Source organism: Strix uralensis, chromosome 2, assembly GCF_047716275.1.
Source record: "Strix uralensis isolate ZFMK-TIS-50842 chromosome 2, bStrUra1, whole genome shotgun sequence".
NCBI lineage: Eukaryota > Metazoa > Chordata > Aves > Strigiformes > Strigidae > Strix > Strix uralensis.
The window spans coordinates 107,262,145-107,289,829 of record NC_133973.1 but is presented as its reverse complement, the minus strand read 5'-3'; the positions used below and the strand labels follow the sequence as shown (position 1 = coordinate 107,289,829).

Here is a 27,685-nt window from a genome sequence, read left to right as displayed (position 1 = left end):
AAGAAAATAGCAAGCTTTTTGTGTTATGTACAGCATCTAAGTTGCTGTATTTAAAAAAAAAAAAACAAACCAACAAAAAGCCCCCAAAAACCCAAACACCCCACCCCCCCCCCAAACCAAAGCCAAAAACCAAACCAGCCCCACAGAGTGTGTATTACTGGATCTTACCGATTTCACAGTGCTTGACAAATACCCATGACCTCAATTTCAGAAAACAGCAAATTTATTTGCAGAGACTAATGTAGACCCCAGTGATTACAATTTATGGATCTGTTTTTTTTCACTAATAAATCTGCATGTGCCTGTAACCTTACAGCAGGTATGTACAGACATACACACCTACTGTTTTTATTGGGTGCTTTTAAGGCGTTACATTGCACCAATCAGGCGCTAAAGCAGAGGACCTGGAACTTCAGGTTTGAAGTTTAGCTTAACTACGGGTCAGATTTTGGGGTTATGACTGTGAAGTTTTGCAAAGCCCAGAATTTTGTATTGTTGGAGGAGGCCAGGGAGCTGCTGTAGCATGATGTTGGGAGTTTGGGCTAGGATAGCCTGACAAAAGGCTTTCAAATGTGTCATAAATGTTTCTAATGAACAACTTGTTTTGGACTGCAAGTTCTAAAGGCCTGGCAGGGTGCAGGTAGAACCAAAGAGTACAGGACTTCACCTCTAAGCTGCTCTGAAGCTTGTCAGTGATTCAGAGTGCTGCTATAGGGAAAAGGAACTCGCATGAGCTTTTGTGTCTTTCCTACAGTGGATTTGCATCTCTCTTTGTTCCCTAAGAACAGATAAAGCTGTGCTCCACGTTAATGCACTTTTGTTTTGGGTGGCAGTTTGCTGAGCAGTGGCGCTCGAGTCCTTGGCTCAGGCAGTAAACTGCTGGTGTTTCGAGTTCTGGCCAGCCAGCGGGCCTGAGCTGTATAAGCACATAAAACCACTAGTATCTTGTTCTGTGGGGCACAGCTAATCGTTCTACCCCGAGAGCTTATGTTTTGGATGTTGTTATTGTGTGCTGACTGATCTCCACCCTCGCACAGAACCAGCGCAAGCTACAACTTGTTACTAGTCCTAGAGCGAGCACAGCTGCTGCAACAGCAAAGGGGATGGTGCTGCAGCCCGTCAGGGCACGGAGTGACAGCACACCCCCTCCTCCACCATGGCCCATGCAACAGCAGGGCTAGTGAGCATGACTACACAGCTTTCTTAAAAACATTTTATTTCATTAACTTACCCTTTTGTAGCTAAACAATGTTTTTCTGTATTCAAACCATTTTTTTTAAGACAAACCACATGGAAGTCAAATCCTTCCTTAATGGAGAAAGGAAGATACAGTCCATTGTTTGCTCCATTTTACATTGTACATGTTGTTTACGATGCCCAACAATTTCTGGTCTGCCTGCAAACACTGTTTCACCCCTGCCATTACAGCAGAATGAGTTTTATATTAAGCAGTCAATCAAGGATCATTTAATTAAAAAAACCAAACTCCTGTTCATAATTCAGAAGGCTTCTTTGAGTGCAAGTTCTGCTAATTTATCTTCTTTGGAAAGCCAAAGCAGCACTATGATCCTTATAAAACATCGCTGTCTTGATGCAGACAGGGAAGCAGCTACCGCACACAGGCAGGAGAGGGCTCCTGCAGCTAAAGTGACTTTAACGAGTGTTCTGTGGCACCTGATGTTGCCTTGTCTTTGAGAAAAAAACTCTTCATTAGAGGGTTTTGTTGAGCTTTAAAAAAAGCTAAATTTGGTGTTTAACACTCACTGATCCATTGTAAAATTGAAAGAAACGGACAACTTAAAATTATTGCAACAGTGAGGTATAAAAAAATGAGTAAAACGCCCAGTTCTTGCTGTGTCCCTGTCCTGGGGGGGGGTGGGGGGGGTGGGGGGCGGGCAGGGAATTACTTAGACACTGACCAGAAGTGCTCTATGGTTTCTATCATTAGAAGACCCTAAATATTGACACCGTTACAGACAGACTGAGGGGTTATTCAGACACCGTACTGGAGGTACTAGCGGTGTTCTCTTGGGGAGGAAGGACGACTTCTTTTAAGTCCCGCAGTAGCTCAATCTTGTTATCCAGTCTTTTTCTACTTTCCAGAAGTTCCTGGATTTTTTCCTCCGTTCCTATTAGGAAAAAGAAAGGGATAAAAGCTTTTAGTCATATGTAACTATTATTAATTTAAAATACATGTTATATATACACTTGGTCTCATCATAGAGATGGACTGTGTGTTGTATGAAAGAGACCAGTTGAAGTATTAAAGTGTCAAAAGAAAAAAGTAGTTACATACTTTGTCATCCATATACTGTAATCTCAAAACTAGCTACATTATAGATTTAATTTAAACCATCACAGCAAATTATTAGCTTAGTGACTTAACCCAATGTTACTTGGCATATGAGCTTTAACAGTTCCTTTTTCAGAATCCATTTGTATGGGGACTCCTCCAATAAAGATGCATTTTAAATCTTTAAAGACAATTACACACTTAAAGCAAATTTACGAGCTCACTGGATTTTAGCCAACAACAACAACATTAAACCTAAAAAGAGATGGTTTGGACAAATGCATACAACAGCTGGATTCTCAAATACATGACTCAGGAGCATTTAATGTTCCTGCTTCTGGCAAAATAGTTGTTTCCAGTATGCTGATGGGATTAACCAAGTTCTTTACCTTCTTTGCAAAGCCCTCCCTGCCCGAGTTGCTGCTTCTCTACCACTTCCATTCCCCTGAAGGCAAAGACGAAGTCAGTGAGGGCTCCCTAACAGGCCTCGCTAGAGTTCAGAAGCATTACCACAACCTTAGATTGGTAATTGCGAGTTTTAAATGAAGCACTTGCTTTGTTCAGTAACAAAACACAAAGAGGTGTCGGTAACCTCTGAGCAGCAAAGTTAGTCAGTGAACAACAAACGGTGTGTGGGAATGTCAGAGTTAAGATTTTAGTAAGAAGCAAAGGGTGTTTTGTACAAACCTGAATGTGTTTTTCTCTTTTGGGTGTGTGTGTGTGGGAAGACATTGAAGGAGGTCTCCACACTTGTAATGGGTAGAGTGGGGAAAGCACCTCCAGACATTGACCTTTTCATTCTGAACTACAGAGCCTGAACCATAGCTAACTGTGATTTTTTTAAAAAAAAGTTCCTTTGGCCTTCTGCCTCCCCCCTGCTTCTTCCTCTTTGTGCAGAAAGCCCATCACTGCTGCTGTTTGTGTGTGTACGCAGAAGATTATGTACATGCACACACTTTTGTAATGCATTTTTACATACATTGCCCACTGAGCTTGAGTGCGGATGTTGCAAACGGACAGCCCCAACAATGGTGGTGCCCACTGCCTGTTGAAAATTCTGGGCAGGGTTCATTAGAGGGACCTGACACCTCACCTGACGTCTCTGACCAAAAAAAAGCGGGTGACCCCTCTTCCCTCTGCTTTCCTCTGCTGTCAGGTGACACTTAACACTTGACAGCAGATCCCATCTCTGCCCCATCCCAGGCTGTGCCCACTGTTTAGTCGACAAGACTGCAATGGAAACTGCCATCTTCATTGCTGGCCACCAGCGGCCTTCATGGCGCCTCCGCCGGGTATCAAGTCTGTGCGGTTAAAAGAATGAGCAGGCACAAATCTGAAGAAAAAACTGGACAAGTGGGAGCTGGAGGAAAAATCTCTTAGGGAATATTTGGATACGAATTAATAAATTATCAGAAATAAAACAAAGAGCAAGCATGACGATTGTGTTACTGTATTCAGCATATGGGTGACCTACAGCTGGAGGACATATGGCTCCATTTCCCTCCTTCCAAAAGGATGTGGCAGAAACAGAAATAGCCCAGAGAAAGATGTCAGCGATGGGAATGACTGGCCTGTGGGAGCACTTCCCAGGAAGGCACGTAACAGATTGGGAACCTTCCACCTCATACAGGAGATCACCTAAAGGAAAACAATATGTATTTCTGTAAAGTCGGCAATGGCCGGGGGAATGTGGACCTGGAAGGGCTGCGCTTGCTCTTCCCTAAGGGTCGGGCTTTGACCCCAGCTGGCAACTAAGCTCGGCCACTGGCTGGGGGCCACCGTCTCGACAGGGAGGCAAAGCGCAACCAGGTGCTCAGTGCAGGCAGCACAGCAGTGTGAAAACAAAGTATCACCTTCTTCCTCTGCACAACTGAACTGCAGAATTCACTGCGGCAGATCCCCTGAAAACAAACGCTGCCAAGGACCTCAAAAGCTACTGGACAGACTGCTGGCCAGCACAAAGGGGAGATTAAAGCTGACTGAGGTATTGCTCTGAGCAGGACACACGACAACAGAACAGAAAGCAAAACTAAAGGATGTCACTCTTCCTTGGAGGAGAGAACGAGAACCTCCACCCTAGAAATTTGAAACTGCTGTTGAGGCAATAGCAGGTCCCATATGAAAAGTTTTAAATGCAGTCAAGTGTGCAGTAAAGCCGCATGCTGTGAAATAATTGTTTATTCCTATACATAAAAGGGATTTAAAAAACTGGTATCAACAATTAGAGTTCAGAGTAACCTTGCTGTGCTGACGCATAAGACTTTAGAACAGGTTTTGCATGACGATCCCAGAAGTGAAAAAAAAAAGAAAAAAATCGATTGAAGGTAAAGCATGTCAGATGACCTGAAATCATCAGTTCCAGGAGAAAGATGAAAGAAGACACGGTATTTATTTTAGTTCTACTTTATTTAGCCTTAGACTTTTTAAGTCATCACAGAGACTTGCTAGCTAGAGCTTGGAAGGCTGATTAGGACAACAACAAAAAAAAAAAAGCTGGAGATGTCCTTCCCTCCCTACAGTTTCACTTATAGCTAACACAGTTTTCATTCCTTTCTCACCAGTTCATTTTAAGAGCTCCTCTTGGATGTGTGTTTTCATTACTGACCTTGAAATTAAAAGTAGGCTGATGGTATCAGAAAAGAAGATTGTGTGGTACAGGAAGAACTGAGCTGCTCAAATAGTGAGGAACTGGAGAGGAGACAACTTTTACACCTGAGAATCACACGGTTGTGTGTATGTAGGTGCCAATATCAAGCATTTCTCCTGTAAGCTGAGAAGAGGATGAAGTAATTGATGCAGCTGTGAAAGAAACAAGTGTGATCCAAGGTGGTGTCACATGAGGAGTTTTGAACAGAGATGTTTTAATGCCCTCAGATGAGGCACTGGGGGAACCTTGTGTCAGATAACTGCAACACCAGTCACTCCCTTTTGCAAAAGAGGGATTTAAATGCGGGAACAGGAGACTGAAGAGAGGAGCCTGGCTTTTTCAGTCAAGTGAAGGGGAAACAGCAAACATGAGCAAACACCACCTTCACACACTGAACCTCAGCGTTAGCTAATTAAAATCCATTTCCCTTTTCACAGGGATAAATTAAAGGAGAAGGTAGAACAAGGCTGCTAGCTGTTAGAGAGGGAAATGGGAGCAAGGGACTTTCCGATCTGAAAAAGTTTTAACCTTGTTGCTTACAATATAGCTGGGACTTGAGTCCAAACCCCAGAGTTTCCTTCCACAGCGGTGACCCCAAGCAACTGCTCCTGCCCTTGTTTTCATTTCACTCTGAGCATCCCCAGCTTGTTTTTCAAAGCACGTTACAACTGCCATCAGGTCCAGGTAAGTTCTGCTCCTAGTGTTTAATGCTCTTAACTGAAACGCAACAGTCAGTCTGCCCAGCATTCATCAGACAGGAGCAGAGCTGCAACGCGGGCGAGCTGCTGAAGGGAGGCTGTGGAGAAGGAAGGGAAATAACCTGCAGAAACAGGACACCAGTGCACCCTGCGGGAGAGGAAGTTCCTCTGGGGTGGAGACCCTTTGGTCTTTTAAAGCTGTGGAACTGTGACTTGCCTCCCTCTTCAGGTCAGCCAGCCACATCTGACATACTGATTTCTAAAGATTCAGGCAGCAATGGCTTTTACTCAACTGTTTATATAATGTTGAGAAAAATGTTCTTTGGCATTTTCATTTTAAATGGTCATTTTCTCAAAATGCTCAGAAGAATAACTTCAGTGCCAAAAGCCATACCAACTGCTACTGCTCTGACAGCTTATTTCACATACCTGAATGTATATTGGTCAGTATATTTTCAAACAGTCCACAGTCAAAGAGTGACATCACTGTCTCTTCATACTCTGAGGAAAGAGATATTTGATTTAATATTACTGAGTAAAGGTTTACAGAACCCTCGCATTAACGCAGAGCCCTACATTAGAAGTAGCACAAAACAACAATTATTTATTTTATACCATACCAATTGCTTGAGGTTTTAAGATGTCTTTCTTCTCATATAATCCATACTGAGAAAGAAGGATCAATTTGTCAGTTCTACTTTTTTTTTTTAGTTTCATACAGAAAATAGGAAACGGGGCCTACCTGTAATTCCCTTCTTGGGTCTGCACCACGTGAACAGCCCATTTAAAAAAGAGCAATATACTTAAATGATATTTCATTCCATTGTGTCAGGACTGTATGTGTAATGGCAGGGCCAACCATACCAATTCCTCTTGACAGATCACGTGACTCGTGGGACAGTGCTATCACTGTCAGATGGTAAAAACCAGCCCAGAATTATGCCTCAATTTCATAACTGAGGCTTCCAACGAAACAAAATACAAAACACCTACAGAGTTCACATGACCATTAAGAGGTTTCCTTAATGGCAAAAACCTTTGAATCCCTGCTGTGTCCTGGACTTCATTACTGCTTCTAGCAGCTGCTGTCATGTTACATGCAAGCTGCTCGTGAGGAAGATTTAGCCAGGTGGGACATTTCACTTCCCATGCACGTGCTTCAGTTACTTTGCATAAATTAGCGTTCTTTATCCAAAGGTATTTTCATAACTTTGAAAAGCTGGGAGGACAATAGGAGAGGAAGGTCTGGTATTTTCTTTTTTCACTGTGTTGTGGACAAAGCAACATTAGAGTGGAATCCTCCAAGAACAAAGTGCTTCATACAAGCTGATACTGAAATCGATGAAACCCTCAAACACACACTAACAGTTGACAATGAAGTTCTAACCAATCTCCCAAAGACTTAAAATGTACATACTCAGGGATTTTTCCCTCAAAAGAGAGTACTGATATTAACAGATAGCTGGTCCCTCTGTGAAGCTGTAAGAACAACACAGACTTATGAGCCAAATAAAACCTTCCAATTCTATTCAGGACCTCTCTCCTCTTCAGTGCCCGGGAGAAGACGTCAGGCTGAACCCACCTATGCTTCTGCCAACGGCTAAAAGGTAGCTTCAAAAATTCAGGTTAGAAGGCCTTACTAGAGCATGCTGAGTTGGCAGCTCTTCCCCTCTGCTCACATGGGTATACCAAAAAAAATACTCTCTCCACCTGCTGTGCAGCTGCAGAAATAAGACAGGACCCAGTTATTTGGCACTACAGAAGAACCCTCAGGAAGGTGACCTAGGGCCAAGTGCCTGGCATTCAGATCAGCATTTCTGAGAGCAGAGTCCCCCATGGGTCTCCATACCTGTTTCTGAAGTGTTGTCATCCATCAGTTTTTCCTGCGCCAGGTGAAGTGTGTCCAGCATTTCTTCAAATATGTCATCCAGAAGCCCGGCTTGCTTGCATTTCCTAAGAAAGTCTATTCGGACTGTTAAAACACAAAAACACACTTATACAGCAGTAATCTCTAAAGCGGGCTTTACTCGCTTGCTTCAGAAACTAAAACTTTAGCCAAAGTCCCCCCTTCCAGTAACAAATACTTATGCAAATCTCTGGCTCCTCCAGCTACCCACTCAGCCCTTTTCAGTAGGAACAAAAACGTGGTCAGGCAAACTTAAGCAGTGTGCTGGGTGCAAAATTACCTGAGATCTAGATTTGACTTCATTCATCAAAAGCAAGTATCTCCACAACTCTAAACGCACCATTCCTAAAGCCTCCTGACACCCCCTAGTATAGCAAAGCAAGTGATTTGTCTAGCTTTTTTTTTTTTCCCAGTCCTCAGGGCCACACTGTGGACTAAACGGGCTAAAGGACAGAAAATAGTGCAAGAAGTGAATCAGTACTGATTTGGTAAGAGAATTAAGGCCACTTTTACTCCAAGTGATCCAGGCATTAAACTTGTTTATTACAGCCCATTTTATATGTCTGCTTTCTCAGATTTGGATTGCTAGGGAAATAACTACTTCTTTTTTCTTCATCTCAGAGCAGCAGGTCAGTGACAGGTTTCAGTAAGATCAATCTGATGGGCTGCTCAAAAGGAAAGAGCTATCGGACAGCTCACAGAAGTCTGCCAGTCTCCATTAAAAACAATGTTACTTTTTTACTGGAGACATTTGTGAGAAAAAAAATGCCATTTCACTTACACTAGATGCCCTACAAATATTCCAGGATTCTTTATAGGTTCCCTGTTCTTTATAGTGGTAGTAAAAATTCAGAAAAAACATTAGGCAGCCACCTACTGTTACAACACCATGCCCATGTACTAAGCATAGCCATGGGAAGGTGAATAATCACCACTAACACCTCCCAAGCTTCCAAGGGACAGCATAATCCTGACAAGCAATTGCAGCAGGACCTCTAGGGTAACTTGAAAACTGCAGAACTGAAGGAAGGGTTCAGTCATTGATTTCGCTGTTGCAGTACCATATTTAAGCAGTAAAATACTACATTGTGTTAAGCACCCTATGTCCACCTAGGGTTCAAAAGGTAAGATAAGCACGCGGTGGCAGCAGCAACTGGAGCAGCGTTTAGCGAGCCCCACGCCTGCCCCGTGAGGCAGAGCTCCTCTTCGAGGTGCGCTGAACTCCCCTCACTGCTGGGTTGCTGCTCAGCCCCTGCTCCTCACAGCACCTCCTCTGCTAACCCATTCCAGAGCACTGCCCGGCAGAACGGCACCCCTCTCCTTCAGGAGAGGCTCGGCACCAGGAGACCGAGGTGATTCCCTTTCAAATGTAACTGTATCGACATGGGGGTGAGGGGGTCAGGCAGAGGCACCCCTGTTTACTGGAGACACACAGCTGAACACAGCAGCCAACCGGCGCAGGGACATTCCCGGGTGAATTCACCAGCTCACATCACACAGCGAACGCCGGCCAAAGCACAGAGATTTGTTTGCTGCACAATTATTAAAACCTGCACAGTCATTCTGCAAATCAGGCTTCCACTATCTTGCCAGAGTTTTGAGAGTCACTCGTCTCAGGAGAATAAAAAAGATACATTTGCAGCATCGCTGCTATCAACCATCTCCATGCTCTGAACTTCAACATAACAGATCACAGTATCTCCTAGTTGTTCTATAAAGCGAGTCGCACCTTTATGCCTGTTGTTTTTTCTTTTTAGCATTTGTAAACTGTTTTCTTCTGCCATCTCTTCTGTGCTCTGTAAGAAAATCAAAACATACTTTTACATCATACTGATATTTACTGCTTTGTTTTCATTATCTTACCTCTGTATTATCAGAAAGATAAAAAAGCAGCTCATATTTACGTGAGTACAGTCAGCTTCTTTGCACAGCTAATGTTATTCCTCTCCAAACATTCCATTTTTAAAAAGGGAAGCAGAAATTGCTTCAAAGCAAAAACTCTTTAAGAAAAGCCCAACACCAGAGACACCACCCTCCTTAATTATTGCATTCACAAATAGCACAGATGTTAAATGCCTACTGCTAACTCCCAGTGCAAATGATGTTTAGTTCCCTAAACCTGATGTAATACTAAAAAGGATTTGAGAGGAGAGGGGGAATATTTTTCTTTTCCTTTGGACAGGACCAAGTTGTTCTCTGCTGTTCCACATCATACCACAGTTCTACAAACAATTCTTAAGCTCGGTCACAAAATTCCACCACTGTAAGAATGCACAATGGTAAACAATTTATCCCGCAGTGGTAAAACCTGGAGCCCCTCAGCTTCTCATTTTGCAGTGTTTGTATTGATTTCCGAGGTGGCTAGCACTGGAGAGCAGCAGGAACGACACACTATCATTGGTAACAGGTCAAACGAATCTCAGTTGTAATACCAGGAAGCAGATCTACAGCTGAGAAATTCTTGGGAGACAAATAACCTACCCTTACGAGAGTACTACATAATATCTGCAAAGATCATCCACATTCCCTCACGTGACCCCCCCCCCTTTAATCTCAAGACCTCAAGACCAAGGAAAGCTGGTTATTGATTCCTTTAGAAAGGAGAAATCCCGATCCCTCCAAGAGTCAATGAGAGTTCCCATGCATACTTCCATGGAGCCAAGAGAATCACCTCAAAACTTAAAATAAGCTGTATTTACAGGTCTTTTAACAACGGGCTCACTGTTGTTAACAGTTTTTAACCACTTCCCCTGCAACCAGAGGGATGCTTGATAGCTCCTGAACGCTTGGGAAGGCCATCTCCATCAGCAGAGCTGAGAACTGCCTGATCTGCAATGAAAATCTGCCACATTTACCATGAGCACAGGCTCAGAAACAAGCTAAGTGCCCATTTAAAAGGCCAAGAGACTCATCAAAAGCAGTTTTTCATGGAAACTGTGTCAAGCCCTAAGCAAACCTGAGGGATGTAGTACTTCCAAAGAAAAGGAAGTACTTCTGATGGTGTCAACATCACAGGCACTGAGTCAGCTTGGTTTGGAGGTTCCTATCGCATTTGTGCCACGATACCCGAGGGCAGCACGCAAACAGTTTTGTGTTGACAGCATGACAAGATCAAAACAAGGCAGCTGTAAAGAAAAAGTTACTGCTTCTGTGAGGAAGTCTGTCTGAATACACGGTCAAAATACTTCACTAAGAAAATCCTTTGCTTGTAGCAGATGTGGGTTCCTGTTTTAGAACTACTCAAATTCAGAATTACCATTTGTTCCGTGATGGTGGAAGATTTCAATTCATATCTTCTCCTCTTACTAGCTGCATCTAGGCATCGAGAAACAACAAAGTTACAAATGTGTCAATCCCAGACTGATGATTTCACATCATTCAAATTCTCTCTTTTCCCAATATGCTACAAAAGTGAGGCACTTTGGGTGGCAAGGCAAGAGTATGTTTCAGCTTCCCCAAATACCTGACATTTCAGTGGAATTCACATTATTCAAACCCCAGTTTTGAACATAAGATTTTTGACTGTGGCAGAGTGAACTTATTCTCTCCGGCAGCAGCACTACCTCTATGTGGTAAAAACTTAAGGCAAATTTAAGATGACTTTTTTTTTTTTTTTAGTCAATTCTTGTTTATGTCAATACACCCTCAAAACTAAGACTACATAAAGAATTATTTTAGGTGTCCCAAAGACATACAAAGGGCATTAGGTTTTTCACTGATACAATGAACCTCCTAGAAAGCCTCCAAAAGTAATTTCACTTGTAAGTTTAATATTATTTACACTACAAAGTGTTTTTAGTGACATGGCATGAGATCTCTGCAAAATTATCTGTTTCACTCTGTCCTTTCTTTCAGCATGGACCAGCCTCTCTCCAACATCAGAACTGGCAGCTGCTGAAAACAGCTGCAGCATCAGAAGCAGAGAAGGATAACTCCGGCAAGGAACACATGGCAGGAGCAGAGAAAACTAGAGAACCAAAACCTGAGGCTTTTAAATGCAGCGGGGTTTAAATGCAGCGGGGTTATATGTCTCCTTCTCATTTAACTCTACCTCCTTTGGGCATCACTTAGTAAGGTTTTTCGTGTTAGAAACCATCCTATTAAGAGGAATGAGGAGTTACTGTTGAAACAAGTCTAGATTTTGGGTACTGGCACTGTATATTTGCATTTTTCACGTCCTGAAAGGAAATCATAGCCTCTCATTTAATCCAAAATAAAACTGGGTGGCTTAATTTGGAGCAGTCTAGGAGACACTGGTGTAGGCACAAAGTGTTCTTTGCTGTCTAGCACAACATCTTTGACCTGTGGTAGGATTTTTCTCAGCTCTTTCTGATGTTTTCTTTAGAGATGTCTTATAAAACAAGAGAAACACAGTCTGAAGAACAGCCCAACCCTTCCTGCTACCCAGTGTTTTCTGTTCTTCTGCCTTTACTCTCTGCACATTCAATATTTCCAGTTAAGCGGAGGTTGGAGCCTGTTTCCAAGTCCAAACTGCCCTCCCATGCCTGCTGCACAGAGCTGCAGTGAGATGTCTTGGCCCCTAAGGCACACTATCCCCCCCTTCCAAGGACAGCAGAGCCCTGACATTTCAGCACAGGAATGCTGTCTGGACCAAGAACAAGAGGATGTTCCTTGATCCCATTTTCTCCAAGCTACCAGGGAAAACAAGCCTGGAGAGGCAGCCCTTTTGTACCAGCTCCTGTTCCCACACAGCCTAGCACTGGCTCAGCCTGCCCCAGAGGAACTGCTGAGTTGCTTCAGCTGAGTTGGGATCCTGAAATTCAAAACTCTACCATGGAGCCACAGTGCTTCCATCCCAGCCTGTCTCACCCCCCACCCTGTGTGGACCTGCAAGCACACTCAGCACAGGTGTCTTCTGCCTGCCCAGACGGGCCAGGAGTGGGCCAGAGAACATGCTGCTTCAGCCAGCTCATCAGCAGATACCCCTGGCTATTGTGGGTGCCACGCATGCGTCCGAGAGCTGCTCAGAGGCAGGAGACATCAGGCTCGGAGAACCAAGTGTCATTTACTCAACTCTCGCACCTGCTCCCCACCTCCTGGGGTGCAGCTACTCTCTCAGACAGAAGCTCATTCAGGAGGCAGGGCAGACACTGCCAGCAGAATCCATTTACCCCTCATAAACAAAGGGTCTCCAAATTAAGTGCCTCTGGAAGATCTCCTCTAGGAGAAAACTCTTTTTTCAGGGAACAGGTCATACACTGTATATGCAGCACTTGAAGACATTAAGACCTTCAACCTCATAAGATTTAAGTCTTCCTTATGAAGGAGGTGGTCTACAGGGCTGGACCTAATGCCTTAATCTCATATCATACTGAAAACAAAAGCAATCCTGGCCCTGTCTAGTACTTGGGCAGGAGACAACCTGGCGTCCCAGACAGACCCAACAGACTGACAACCATTAGACCGCAGAAATCAAACTAATTTTAAAAAGGGAGGGAATGTCAGGCCTCAGATCTACAGGTAAGTAAAAAGCAAAACTACTTAGTGAAATAAGAAGCTGCATTTGGTTAGTGAACCACAGCAATTATCAGGTGTTAAACAGACTGTATGTCTGGCCAAGAAGCCCCAGACCCTATGACTAAAAGTTTAAATGATAATCACCTAACCCACCCCTTGAGTGACATCAGGGTGGAGCCAGACTTTCTCAAGAAGATTAGCTAAAGTTTGCTAGACTTCAGGGGGAGCACACCACTCTCAGCATTAGTGCTCACAGTTTGATTGAGCTTAACTTCAAAGTGAAGGCCAGTCTAGGACTCACTCCGTTTTGGGCAGGACTGTATACATTAGGTTAACAAAGTCACAGCTTTGGTTGGTTATTCAGTGAGATTCCTGACCACCTCTGAATCAGCAAGGACCAGGACTGCCAAATTAAGCCACATTTCTGTAGCAAAGGAAGCAATCCTTAAGCAGGAGTTGTATAACCCTTTTGTTACACTTAAAAAGCTCTTTGGGATCCTTCAGAATGAAAGGCCCTAGTTAAAAACTACTGCAGTGAATACAGAAAATGCAAATGTGAAGGTTTTAACACAGATAAAAATCCCAAGGTGACCACTCCTGTAACAGCCGTCTCTTTGCTAATCAAGTGCAAGCTTGTGTATCGCTTGTTAGCGTGGCTCTCATATCTCACATGGATTTTACAGGCTGCTTGGGCCTACCTGCCCACACAGAGTCAGAATAAGTCCATGAAGGATCAGGTCCACAGCATTTTAAGTCACTTTTGAAAGAGATTCAGGGAAGATCAAATATAAACACTTCCTACTTCAAAAAATCTTCTCAATTTTTATGCATACACATGGACCTCAACCAAACCACTCCTGCAAGATTAGAAATCCACCGCTCAATATAAAGGTGGAGTAACATTTATTTTGTTCAAATGAATTACTGACTGTAGGATGCAAACTTTTAAAACAAATGAAATCAATGAAGCCATTAAAGAAACTCACCATAGTGATTGGTCCTATTGCCTGGGTCATGTTTTGGGCAGAACACTCTAAAATTTAAGTTCAATTTTAAGAAAAAGAGAAAAAGTATTAATAAATATGTAAACAGAGTTATGCTGACTGATTTTAACAGATATTTTCCCCTCTTTTCATTGAATGTAAACTGAAAGACGCTTAAAAGAATTGTCAGGATTTTTGTTCAGCATTATCCACCTAGGAAAGCACCTATTGTAAAGTCACGTACATGCACAAATTTGTATTTGTACTTTTAGAGCCTCAGTGGATTCTGAACACTGAAGCTTTGAATTACCAGTTCCATTACCCCACTCTGATTGGACTTGCTCACTGTTCAAATTCTGAGTCAGACACATTTCATCTGGTGCAGCGATCACTGTGGCAGAAGTACTCTTATTGAAACACCTTATTAAAACGAGATTAATGCCATCACGATGAAATACCACAGTACCCATATTGCTTGATTGTAGCTACAGAAGTTCTGCCCCCTTGCCCTGTACCACTCAGGCCAGGTCCAGAACCTCTTTAGACATATCTGCTTACTAGTCATTTATAATTTATAAGAATTTATAAGCCCTGCCTGACATGCTGGCACAGCCACACGGCACGGCACCACCACACACAGTACCAGTTACTTGCTTGGAGATCTCTGTGCCACTCCCTTTCCGCTGCCCAGTGCTGATGAGGTGTTCCCCAAATCCTGAGGAAGTAGGGCACCCTCTCTGAGATCCAGTAGCTTAAAGCTGCTCAATCCATTCATTCCTTAAAGACTTTAGTAATATGTGAGATGGGAATATTTTCTCTGGTTCTAGGAGAGCAATGTGAATCCCTTGGAAGAGGCAAAATGCAACAAATACAGCTGGAAGCATTCCTTATCTTCTGGATACAATAATGTGTAAAGAACGTGAATCAGCTTCTATAATATGCCTTTCTTACAGAAGGATCCCAAATCACTTTTTAAGCAAAGTTGCTTTGTCAAGAGTGTGATTAGCTGATCTCTTCATTACAAATCTACTTGCCAAGACTAATGCTCAAGTGTTTAGAAGCAATTTTTAAAAGGAACTGCATTTTCTAGGACATTTTCTAATTATTGTCATTCCTTTATTTTAACAAAATAGAAGCACTGACCTTAGAAACGCAGTCTGTTTCCTTGACGAGCCAGCTTTTTTGCATGAAATGCATTCTGATGTACAAAAAACCAGATTTATGCATGCCTAACAATTCAATCAGAAAGCTAAGTACTGGAGACACTTTATTTACATCCCTGAATTTCTACTATTACTCTCTGGACGCTGTTTTTTTTCTTCCCTCCCTTTAATTCTATTCTTTCCAGTTAAAACCAACCTTCCTAAGTACAAGACAATAACTTTTACTACTCAGGCCACTTTATTTGGAATCACTTCCCTACTACCATTTTTGCAAGGTGGCAGGACAAATTACGCTTATTTCCCCACCTCTACTGTTACTAGCCACTTCCATAGCACTGTACGCCCTCTCTTTTTTGTTCTGATAATCAGTGCTCATCATCACAATGATGGCAACTCAGAATTTACAAACACCGTCTCTCTCTCTTGAAGTAAGGGATTCTCTCTTTTGATATGCTTTTCAGAATGTTATCTTCCACCATGAAAAAAAGTGCAGGGGGCTGTCAATCAACGTCCACTGTTTTTCAAGTCTTGTTCGTCTTCTCTCCAATAATTTCAAGCTAGCTACAAATTTTGTGCTTTATTTATGCCACTAATACTGTGCAAAAGTATTTGCGTTCAAATCCCTGAAACCTGCCTCACAATCTTTCTCTAATACAGTCCTTCTCCATCTCTTCAATACAGATTGCTATAGCCTAGTTTCCTGTATTTCTATATAGGACAAGCTACTAGTCTCACACCATGACTTAATACAAAGCATTTTAAGGGTCCCACTTCCAAGGTCACCAGTTCAGAAAACCACCAAATTAAACCATGTATTCAACCAGTTCTTTACCAGTTTGTACCTAGGCTGTTATCAGCTCATTTTTCAACATCTTGAGAGGTTCAGTCTTCTTCAGCTTGATGTATCCTTTTGAAGTGCTGAGGCTTGGACAACAGGCCCAAGCCAGAGTTGACCTATAGATGAATCCTGTATGTTTTATAACTGATAACCATTGTGCTAATAGGTATTATACTAAGTTATAACAAACTACCTATTCTGATGTAAAAAGTGGAAGTATTGAAGCCTGAACAACAGGCCCTGAGCTGAAACCGCTAACTCAGTATGTAGTCATTAGTGAAATATGTATGGAAGATGTAGCTATCTCGAATGTATCTTTATCCTTCTTTGTGTGTGGATAAGATAACAGGGTCATGGAGCCAGTTGTCTGGCCTTGTGACCAGATGTGTGACCTTGCTCATAAATCAATTAGATAAGCAGGGAAAATCCCTTAGCTTCTTCCCTGAGCCCTGGCCAGGCTCTGGGGGAATCTAATGTGAGAGTGAAACCAGATGTTTCCACTTAAAACAAAGGTGCCAGTTATTCTGGCTTGCTGATTTTTAGGTATATAAGGCTGGACCCGCTCACAGCGACTTTGGAAGCCTCACCTACGGGTGGACGCACCGCGTAGGATTTCCCACTTGCCGGGACAGGCTCTCCAAATCCTCGCTGTAACCGGGGCTGCCCAGCGCCTGCGGGTCTGGATGATGGTAACGTATGCAAGTGGTGATGGATCTTTCTTAATCACTATTCTCTCTCTCTTGTAGTAATGATTTGATGCATTACCCTGTATTTTCCTATTTAAGTGCACTATTTTGTCTTTTCTCACTGTATGTTTTCTGTATTACTCTGTTACATTATTTAGTTATCCCCAGTAAAATAGGCCTAGTCTTTTCACTCTGGTGTCTGAGTTTAATTGGTATCCTTAATCAGCAAAACACCTTTCTAAAGCTATATGATGAGAGCCACTTACTTCTGTGATCACAGAAGGTTTTCATCTTCCCAGCTACACTCTTTCAAGAACTTTGCAGATTTCCAAAGACTTTATAAGCATAAGCTAAATATATCACCTTCGCCATACAGCTGGGCTTACAGCCTTGCAGAAAGACGTATTTATTTTGGACTGAGCCCTAATGAAGCAGCCAGGAGTGCAAGTGTTCTGACACAAAAGGACCCATCATCCACTGCTACCTAAGATTGCACCTCTTCCTGAAACAAGTAGTGATTAGATGGTCTACCAGATTAATCTAAGACTAACATGGCCTGTGATCTCTCTGGCCTTGAACAGAAATGGACATTGATCGGGGGTTTTATGCGCCTCAGACTTTACTGTAACTTCAGCACTTCAAAAGGTCACTAAAGTCCCAATTTCTCAACCCCTTCATCTGCATCCTCCAAACAACTCTTTCCATCTACTAACGGCAATGCAGGCAGCCCACGGGCAGCAGACACCAGGACTAGCACGATTAAGACAAAAAGTTTAAGTCTGTTTAATTGTGTTAATGCTAGCAATATACTCAAAATATAACTTTGGGAATACAAAGTTCTCTGCTAGCATACGGAGGGAAAATTACCAGAATTTGCCTAATGTGAACAGATCCAGAAGTGCTATAGCCTGCTCTGTGTTCAGACCACATTTACTGAAGCTTCTGAACCAACAGAAACTGAGAATCTGAGTGACATTAACAAAAATCTTGGTCTTTGAAGACTAACTAGATAGTCTGACTTCCTTGGTTTTGGCCTAGTGACCTTTCAGGTGTGTTGCAGGCTCAAACACTGAATAGATTTCTTCCCATTGCTGTTCTGTTTTGCTGTGAAAGGAAAACATTTCCCCCATTGCTTGTGAACAGAGGATCGAGCATCACTTTGAGAGAACATATTTCCTTTTTAAAAAACTTTAAAAACCACAATTTTTAAGTCTCTCTTCCTGACACCACCACCAAAACAATAATTAGTTAGAAAATACTTGGTTAAATACCGGTAGACTCCATTTACTTCATCTGTTTCTATTGCAGCATCATCGCAGAGTGCACAGAAGTAGTGATAACTTCTGCGACAGGCTCTTTCCTCACATCCCACAGTGGCTCCTTTCTTGCGACAGAAGTTGCACACCTAGAACAGGATGAGGTTTAGCAGGTAAGCATTACAGGCAGCTACTGAAAACCCTGCCATACATGGCAAATACTATCCTCTGTGGGAAAATCAAATCTTTTGTTGCAAGTTGCCTCTAACTCATCAGGCTAGTTCACTCCTGAAAACTCCTACCCTGGTCATTATTTCAGACACCTTTTTGCTATCTTATCTCTATTTCATACTGACAAACTTGTAAAATGATGCCAAGAGCCACGTGAGGACACTGGGCAAATTTGCCCCCTCCCCTAAATCTTGCCCAAGTTATTTCAATACCTATCGGTATTAGTGCTTGTATTTATGTTTTCTAGGCTAACTTTGTAATCAAAAGAGTTCCACCCAGCATGTAAGGGAGGAGGGCAGCTGGAGACAAAGCCAATAAGAAAACCTCATATAAATAACCTTCCTTCTGCTAAAACCAGAAGGTGTTTCCCTTTATGCTTACAGATTGCATAATTTTGTTTCAGGCACTGCCTTAGCCCTTTACCAAAGTCTCAGGAAACTCAGACTAAGGACTTAAAGGCCAGGAAGAACAACACATTTTAATACAAAATTAACTAAATTTCACCAAATAAAATGTTAAATCAATGTTTCTAACTCTACATCTGCAATTTCCTTAACCTTAGTAGATTAGGACCAAGTACTTTTCTGCATTTTTTTCCAAGCATAAAACAGGCCAGACAACCTTCAGTACTGTGAGATAGGACTAAGGGCAGATTCAGAAAGAAACTCCTTACCAGCCGCTTTCCTCTCTTGAGTTCTTTCAACACTGATGCCACATCAAACCTTATATCCAGATTATCTGGGTTATATTCTTCGGATTCCACAAATCCTGAGGAAAATAACTAAAGACAAAAGAAACAATATTACGAATTAATAGAGGGACTCAGTCACCAGGGCAGAAAAGAGAGGAAGGGTACATCTTTTCTTCTTGCACTTGCCCTACCTAAGAAGGCTGATTTTTCTCTGTGTTTTTAACAGGTTTCACCTACATTGAACAAGGAGCTGTGCTTAAACCTTTATCCAGTCAAAAGTTCCTCTGTCTATATAGGAGATTTCACATGACCTGAAGGTGAACCAAGAAAAGATAACAAGGTGAAAAAGTGAACTTAGTAAGAAGTGTGAATGAAGAAAGTCTGGAAGTTCAGGCTGTCCAGAGCAAGGAGGAGAAGCACTTCGGCTGACAGGCCTCCACACCTTGAACATCTTGTTATCTGCCCAGTTGTTCAGCCTTACAGCTGGATGCAACACTTCTATGCTAATAAAATTTCCACACAGTCCAATGCTGACAACAGTTGACTGCATGAGAAACATAAGAACATTGTACAAAGCCTGGGAGAAACCCACAAAAAAGGTATACATGCACACTTGGGCCACTCTTAACTTCCACAGAAGTGCTGAGCCATGTCAACAAGTGAGGAAAGAGAAGTTCTTAGCAACTTTTTTCTAATTGTTATATATAACTAATTCCAAACAAAAGTGAGCTACCCTTATGTCAACTGGCAGGCACAGTCTGTCTGTTCAGAAGGTGATAGCTAACCACAAAAAAGCCAAAAAGCGCAGAGAAGCCTAAGGCAGAAAGGCAGAGAAATTAGTAAAGTTAACTGAAAAAAAAAAAAAAAGAAAAAGTTTCAACACTGAAGCAACATTAGAGTCCTAACAAAACATTCAAGTAACACTGTAAAAGAGGTATCAGATGTTTCTGAAACGTTCTGCTACTAAAAAAAAAAAAAAGGGGTAGAAAAACTAAGATGTAAACATAAAACTTGCAAGAATAAGATGGTTGGAACAGTGAAAGCCAAAAAGCTGTTCCAGCAGCAGACACATCTGCACTAAGCGACCCTCACTTAAGGGAGAATATGGCATCTGTAATTGATTCTGCACACCAAGAACCAGCTCCACTAAGATCCCAGAATAAAGTGGAGACATTTTGACAGCAAGAAGAGTAAATATATTCTAGGATCACAGCATACTTTAGAGCTTCACAGATATTTTCATTTAATAAACTTCTGATACTTTTATTCCTTGTTTTATATAAGGCACAGACTGGAAGTTTTTCACCTTGATATATCAAGTGATGTGAATATTTTCCTGCAAAAGTTTAAGTAAATACACAACTTTCTGTGGTCTGAGAAACCTCATCCAATTTAGTGTCTCAGGAAGACCTATCCCTACTGCTAGACTGTATGTGTGTCTAGAACCGTTGACCAGGAACACACATTCACGAAAATGTCGCAAACCAACATGTCCAGCGGTGCAGCCATGTCCTCCCCCTCTCCAAAATTCTGGCCGAGCCCTGTTGCTTTTCATAGCTTTTCAAACTAATATAAACTTGATGGTTTGGGTAACCAACTTTTTAATTCAGACACCATTGTAGAGTCAAAAATAGACACACAGTGGAGACTTCCCCTTTAGCCCTTCTTCTCCATTCCTCTTAGGTACCAACCAACTAAAAGCCACTCACCAGACAATCCTGATGAGCTGCAATATTTCGCTCTTTGGCAATATACATTACAGAACCAGCCTCCCCTTCTGAACAAAACGCACATGTTCTTCTCACCATCTTCGCCATTATTCGGAAAACACCTAGAGCAGGAAAACTGGGACAAAACACAAAGCAATTCATGCAACTATCATATGCCAAGCAGGACGAACAGAGAAAAGCAGAGCTTGCCAGTGCTTGTCCTCTAACTGCTCCTTCACCTGCATCCCCTAAACCTTGGTGCTTTGCTTCTCCAGCAACAACTACTAGTGGAATAGGCAAAGACAGCTCTTGGGAGAACAGTGGGCTGGAAACCAAATCCCAGAAGCTCCAGCAGTTAGAGCAGAAGGAAAATGGGTTTATTTCCTCTTGGAAAGTCACTAACAAGTCATAATGGGCAATACAATAGTTTTCAAGCTTGTTCGGCAGTATCTGCTCCAACAACAGGCCCAAGAGCGGGCCAACAAGTCATGCCCTAGATGTGAAACCCTTTTTATTCGGAGGAGGGCAGTCATTCATATCAGTGCTTTCCTTAAGCTAGTTCTGCCACATGTGGGTCTGCAAGTCAACCAAGGAGAGAAAAATAGCTGTCGCCAAATTTCACCAGTGCCTTCCAGTTCACAGAAAACAAGGCAAAACCACTAATTCCTTCCTGTAAAAAGGATATAGCAAAGAAACATGGAGAGGTGTGTTGTGTTTGTATAGGTGGCAGGGGTTCTTTTTCTTCCCCTAACAAGCCTATGCTTTGCCCTTGACCATAATGGGTGAGTCATTCCACACCCCCACACCCCCCCCATCAAGGTTCCAGAGTCTTTTTTTTGTATTTTCTCCTTGTCATGCCTGAGGGAGGAAAGGGTGAGTGGCTCCATGGTGCTCAATTGCCCTCTGGGCTCAAACCACACAGTCCTGACAGTCCTTTTTGGTGCTCAACATGGGGCAGAGGAATGCAAGCAGGTAAGGATAATAATTGGGAGAGGTAACGGGCAAAACACAGACTGAACCTTGTTAGTGGAACGATCAAGGGAATTTCTGTTGTTGCGATGGTAGTGGAGAGACGAGGGGTGGGTTGTGTTTCAGTATTGTGATGATGTTATTTTTAGCTTAGTGTGGGGAAGTTTTTTGTTTTGGGTTTTTTTTGTGTTAATGTGAGTAAGCTTGTGAATACTGTCTTGTGTAACGAATATGGACTTTAATGACAATTCTTAAATATGTGATTCACAGAGGTGAGGGGTGGAATGTGCTGGATTTGAGTAGTGAGGTTTTCGGTAGTAGGGGAGGGAGAAGGTGCTAGAAGCTCCCCCAGCTCCAAGTCAGACTCGCCTCTGTGCCAAGGCTGAGCCAATTAGTGACACTGACTGCGCCTCTGTGATAACATATTTAAGAAGGGGAACCTGAGAGGAGGGGTGGGAGTAGTTGTGAGGGAGACACCTCTGCAAACATTGAGGTCAGTGGAAGAAAGGAGGAGGAGAAGGAGGAGGGGGAGGTGCACCAGAGCAGAGCCTCCCCTGCAGCCCATGGTGAGAGGGCAGGCTGTGCTCCTGCAGCTCATGGAGGTCACTGGTGTAGCAGATGCCCACCTGCAGCCCATGGAGGACCCCAGCACTGGAGCAGGTGGTTGTGCCTGAAGAAGGCCGGGACTCTGAGGGAAGAAGCCCCCGCTGTTGTAGTTTGGCACTGGGAGGACTGCAACACGCAGGAAGGACCTACACCAGAGCAACTTGGGAAGGGCTACGGCCTGTGGGAAGGACTCAGGTCAGAGAAAGTTCATGGAGGACTGTCTCCCGTGAGAGGGACCCCATGCTGGAGCAGGGGAAGAATGCGAGTCCCCCCCCCGAGGAGGAAGAAGAATCAGGACTGACCGCACCACCCCATTCCCTGCTCCCTGCACCATGGAAGGGAGAAGGTAGAGAAACTGGGAGCAAAGCTGAGCCAGGGAAGAAGGGAGGGGTGGGGGGAAGGTGTTTTTAAGATGTGGTTAATACTTCTCACTGTCCTACTCTGTTAATTGTTGTTGTTGTTAGTGTTTGAATTAAATCTATGTTCTTTTTCTTCCTGTAGAGTCTGTCTTTGCCCTGTGACCATAATGGGTGAGCAATTCCCTCCTTGTCTCTATCTCAATCCCTGAGCCTTTTGTTGTATTTTTTTTCTTGCCATTCCTGAGGGGGAAGGGGTGAGCAAGCAGCTTCGTGGTGCTCAGTTGTCCTCTGGGCTCAAACCATGACAACAGGGCAGAAGACAGAGTCAGAAACAAGAGATCTGAACCACTCCCTCTCAATGAGGTGGAACACTAACATGAGTGACATAATTTTCTCTATACCCTGGGATTTTCCCCATGGACATCTGCTCTCCTTTTGTGGACATATTCACTCAAGTCTTAATTGTTCTTCTTCACACAGTCTCTTTTTTTCCCCAGCAGCTGCAAAATTTTAAGGCCAGCTACTTATCACAAAACAGACTAAATGCTTCTGTATAAGCCTTTACCCACAACATCCACCGGTAGTTTACAGCATCATGCCACACACTATTAGCAGAAGTTTTACTTTGTCTGTGGTTGCTGTGCAAGTCCACTGCAGAAATCTTCAACAATATCCCACTCCTACTAGGTGTGATACTCCAAACTGCCCTTTGCTGGAGACGTCACCTCTGACAGCACAAACTCCTGCAGGATAAGGGTAAGAAAAGTCTGTTTTTACTTTCAAGAAACAAGAAGATTTGAAGTTAATTTATTCTAGTGAAAGAAAGGCAGTAAGGTTTAAGTACAAAACAGGTGGGAAACCTCAGAGTCCAGCACATCTCACAACCTTTCTGTAGCTTTCAACAGCCAACCTGTTTGGGTTTTCTGTGTGTGTGGCAGGAATTCTGGTAGCAGGGCAAGGGGCTACAGCGGTGACCCCTGTGAGAAGGTGCTAGAAGCTCCCCCAGCTCTAAGTCAGACCCAACTCTGCGCTAAGGCCAAGCCATTAGTGATGGTGGCCGCGCCTCTGTGATAACACATTTAAGAAGGAGAACCTAAGAGGAGGGGTGGGAGTAGTTGTGAGGTAGACACCTCTGTGAACATTGAGGTCAGTGTAACAAAGGAGGAGGAAGAAGGGGGAGGTGCACCAGAGCAGAGCCTCCCCTGCAGCCTGTGGTGAGAGAGCAGGGCCACCCCCCTGCCACCACAGAGGTCACCAGTGGAGCAGATGCCCACCTACAGCCCATGGAGGACCCCACACCAGAGCAGGTGGCTGTGCCCAAAGAAGGCTGGCACTCTGTGGGAAGTCCCCACTGTTGTAGTTTGGCACTGCGAGGACTGCAACGCCCAGGAGGCACCCACGCTGGAGCAGTTTGTGAAGAGCTGCAGCCCATGGGAAGGACTCATGTCAGAGAAAGTTCGTGGAGGACTGTCTCTTGTGAGAGGGACACCACTCTGGAGCAGGGGAGGAGTGCAAGGAGTCCTCCCCCTAAGGAGGAAGAAGCAGCAGAAACGACGTGTAACGGACCGACTGCACCCCAACCCTCTGTGCCATTTGAGGGGAGTTGGTAGAGAAATTGGGAGCAAAGCTGAGCCAGGGAAGGGGTGGGGGAAGGTGTTTTTAAGATGTGGTAACGTTTCTCCCTGTCCCACTCTGTCTGTTAAGTATTGGTTTTGTTAGTGTTTGAATTAAAGTGATGTTCTTTTTTTTTCTTCCCCTAACAAGTCTGTCTTTTGCCTGTAACCATAACGGGTGAGCCACCCCTCTCTGTTCTTATCTCCATTCCTTAGCCTTTTGCTTTATTTTCTCCTTCCCAGTGCTGGTGGGGGAAGGGGTGAGTGAACAGCTGCGTGGTACTCAGTTGCCCTCTGGGCTCAAACCACACAGGTAGGGACTGATTTCAAACATCCATCTATACAGCGACCATCACATGAGTCTCAGAACATAAGGATTAAATAAATATGATAGAAACAAATATAAATGTATAGAAATATTAGAAATAGAATAGAAAACAAAGATGGAAAAAAAATAAAAAGCAGAATAAGCTAGAGTCTGAATGGCCTAGAACTCCAGAAAAGTTCTCTGCAGCAAACTAATACCTGGAATCGGTGCAGATACATAGGCCCTGCTCAGGCCCAGTCAGAGGATCCAGCTTCGGGGGCCCTGGGAACTTCGTGAGGGAGAGGCTGAAGGTGGAGTCTACAGTCCCTGGTGTTCTTACAGGCTGAGGAGAAATCCTGGTGCTGTAGGAGAACAGAGGACATGCAGTCAAGGTCAGCCTTGGGGTTACGCCAGTGCCTTTCCAGGAACCCTGAAGCGGTGGAAGGACAGCTCTTAGCCATTCCTCACTGCAGAAGCAGCCAGACTGCAACCGCTGTCCCATTTAGCTCAGTATTCTGTCCCCCACAGGAGCACTGCTTCAGGCCTGTGCTCTTCCCTAGCTTGCTGCTACAGATTACCTCCAGAGAGAGGATGCTGAGCTAAATGGGGCAATGGATCCAGCTGGGTGCTCTCAAGTGAGAAGGGAGAGGCTAAGAGCATGGTTCCAGCTCCATCGTTTAATTACGTTTCACGTAAACAACCCCTTGCTTCCGCAGGTCTTAAGACTGGACGGACTCCATTCCCTGTCACTTCTCAATCTCTTCTCTACTCCTGCTATGTTCCTTCAAAAGGGTGGACTGGCTACCATTTACAATACAAAGTCACAATGGCACTCTGTATTTTTCTCTTATTTTCTTAATAATTCTTCATATTTCAATCACATTTTAGACCGCTTCTGAGCATGGAGCCGACACTTTCATAGCACTACGTATTATAATCCTCCAGATCACTCTCCTAAATGGCATCAGATAGTATGGAGGGCATCAGATTGTTGCTCTGACCAATGCATAATTTTCCATTTATCAATGCTGGACTTTCACCTGCTATTTTATAGTCAAATCAGTCACTGTCACAAAATTCTACAGCTCTTCACAGCCAGCTTTCACTACCATAGAAATGGACTGTGGGAACCTAAGGAGACTGATTCATATATAAGAGCTGGAGACCCTTCCACTGCTCTCCACTAATGACAGAGCAAATGAAGCTGCAAAACAGAAGACAGAGGAGAAACAGCTAAGGGAAAGAAACAGTCATGTGCCTTTGGCTGCTTCTTTGGTACCTGTGCCATTTGATACAAGCAGGTTTGGGTTTTTTTTGCAAGTGACAAAACAAAAGAAAACAGGAAACAAAACAGAAAGTAAAAAGGGACAAGTTGACAACTGCACACGGATTGTGCCACTTCCAAATAAACCTTGCTGAAACATTACCAGTTTGTCTAAGTATTTCTTCTCCAGAACCAATTCTGAAAGCATCCTTGTATGTAAATACACACATTTTACACAGGAGAAAACTAAGGCACCGAATGTCACTCGGCATATCTGTAGGGAAGTAAGGAAAAGAACCCAAGTCCCTGACTTCCAGCACGTTACTGAAATCCACTGCCCCAGCTCCTGCTCTGCTTTCCTTTTCACCCCAGAATTGTGAAGGATTTGATCTACTGAAGTAGGGAGAAAGAAGGAAATTACACACCTGTTACCCCACACTCACTGTCCTCCACTTGCACTTTGTGGGGAAAGAAGCACTGCTGGTCACATATCAGCTGGGCATGACCTACGCAAACCGCCTCCCATTCTCCCCCAAGTCATTAGCAGCATAAACACACCCAGCCTTTGCAAGGATTTCAGAACAAAATCAAAGAAATCTATCTTTCTCATCAGCTTTCACTTGCTACAGGGGAAATATTTTTAAGATTATAAAAAAATATTTTCTTTAAGAAAGGCATATGGTAACATATCCCATCCAAGTGATGGGGGTGACTGGAGGGTTCCTCATTAGATCTAAACTCTCACCTATTCAAAAGATCACAGAATCATAGAATGGTTTGGGTTGGAAGGGACCTTTGAAGATCATCTAGTCCAACCCACCTCTGCCAGGGCAGGGACACCTTTCACCAGATCAGGTTGCTCAAAGCCCTGTCCAGCCTGGCCTTGAACACTGCCAGGGAGGGGGCAGCCACAGCTTCTCTGGGAAACCTGTGCCAGGGTCTCATCATCCTCATCATAAAAACTGTCTTCCTTATGTCCGATCTAAACCTACCTTCTTTCAGTTTAAAACCATTGCCCCTTGTCCTGTCACAACAGGGCCTGAGAAAAAGTCCCAGTGTTTCTTAACAACCCCACTTTATATATTGAAAGGCCACAAAAGGTCTCCCAGGAATTTCCTCTTCTCCAGGCTGAACAACCCCAACTCAGCCTTTCTCCATAGCAGAGGTGTCCCAGCCCTCTGACCATTCGCATGTCCCTCCTCTGGCCCCACTCTGACAGGTCCATGTCTGTCTTGTACTGGGGGCCCCAGAGACAGATACAGCACTCCAGATGGGAGATGTCTGGAATTCTGGTGTTAGAAGTCCTCAATTGCTCCCTGACACGCTTCATGGAATAACACCTTACCCTCTACTGACATGCCACCACCAGCATTTTAAACACAGCAGCATCATTTTTAAGAGACTAACAGCTCCCACCTTGACACAACCACTAAGTGCCACACGGCAGAACTTCAGGGAGAAGGGTGCGGATGACTCTCCACCGATATGGACACCTGGGCGCTGAGGCAGGGCTAGGCCGGGGCCTGCTGAAGTGATGTCCTCCCTCATGCCCTGGTGCTTCGAGGCCTAGTGGGGCGAACTATCACCTAGTTGGGCCTGCCTCGGCCCTGAGCCTCTCGGGGCGGCAGAGCCGCCAGAGCAGCCCCGGGAGGCTCAGGGCTGAGGCCAACCCGGTCTGGTAGCGGGGGGCCTCCAGGACAACGGCCACCGCTACCGGAGAGAAGCCCTGCCCTCCCCCCCCCGCTCCGCCCCGCCCCGCTCTTCCCCGAGCTCCAGCCGGGCCCATTCACTGAGACTCCGGAGGGGGGGGGGGGTGGAAGTAGGGTACGACAGGCACTTGGGGGGCGCCGAACGCGGGGTGGCCCCAGCTCCCCCTCCCCCGTTTCCGCAGTGACTTACCGCGGGGCGGCGGGAACCACCCACCCCCGTCCTCACAGCCCAGCCCGCGCCCACAGCCGCTTCCGCGCTCGCCCGCCCCCCCGCCCCGC

The 27,685-nt window shown here is 44.1% G+C and overlaps 1 protein-coding gene across 4 annotated transcripts; it reads right to left on the bottom strand.

The window, feature by feature from the left end:
• Window positions 1-205: 205 nt before the first annotated feature.
• On the bottom strand, window positions 206-27,685 carry PHF11 (PHD finger protein 11). Of its 4 annotated transcripts, none has more exons than XM_074859718.1 (12): window positions 27,597-27,685; window positions 24,646-24,795; window positions 23,138-23,253; window positions 20,580-20,715; window positions 18,853-18,960; window positions 17,964-18,097; window positions 14,009-14,055; window positions 10,801-10,859; window positions 9,274-9,340; window positions 7,488-7,610; window positions 6,068-6,139; window positions 206-2,129 (listed from the first exon to the last, which is right to left on the bottom strand). In XM_074859718.1, the coding sequence occupies exons 4-12, from the start codon at window positions 20,685-20,687 to the stop codon at window positions 1,990-1,992; spliced, it is 858 nt and encodes a 285-aa protein (XP_074715819.1). In that variant the 5' UTR covers window positions 20,688-20,715; window positions 23,138-23,253; window positions 24,646-24,795; window positions 27,597-27,685; the 3' UTR covers window positions 206-1,989. The 4 variants fall into 4 exon arrangements, with proteins under 4 accessions (XP_074715819.1, XP_074715817.1, XP_074715818.1 ...); XM_074859716.1 differs by having other exon boundaries at window positions 23,138-23,256; window positions 24,652-24,795; XM_074859717.1 differs by lacking the exon at window positions 27,597-27,685 and adding an exon at window positions 26,123-26,269 and having other exon boundaries at window positions 23,138-23,256; window positions 24,652-24,795.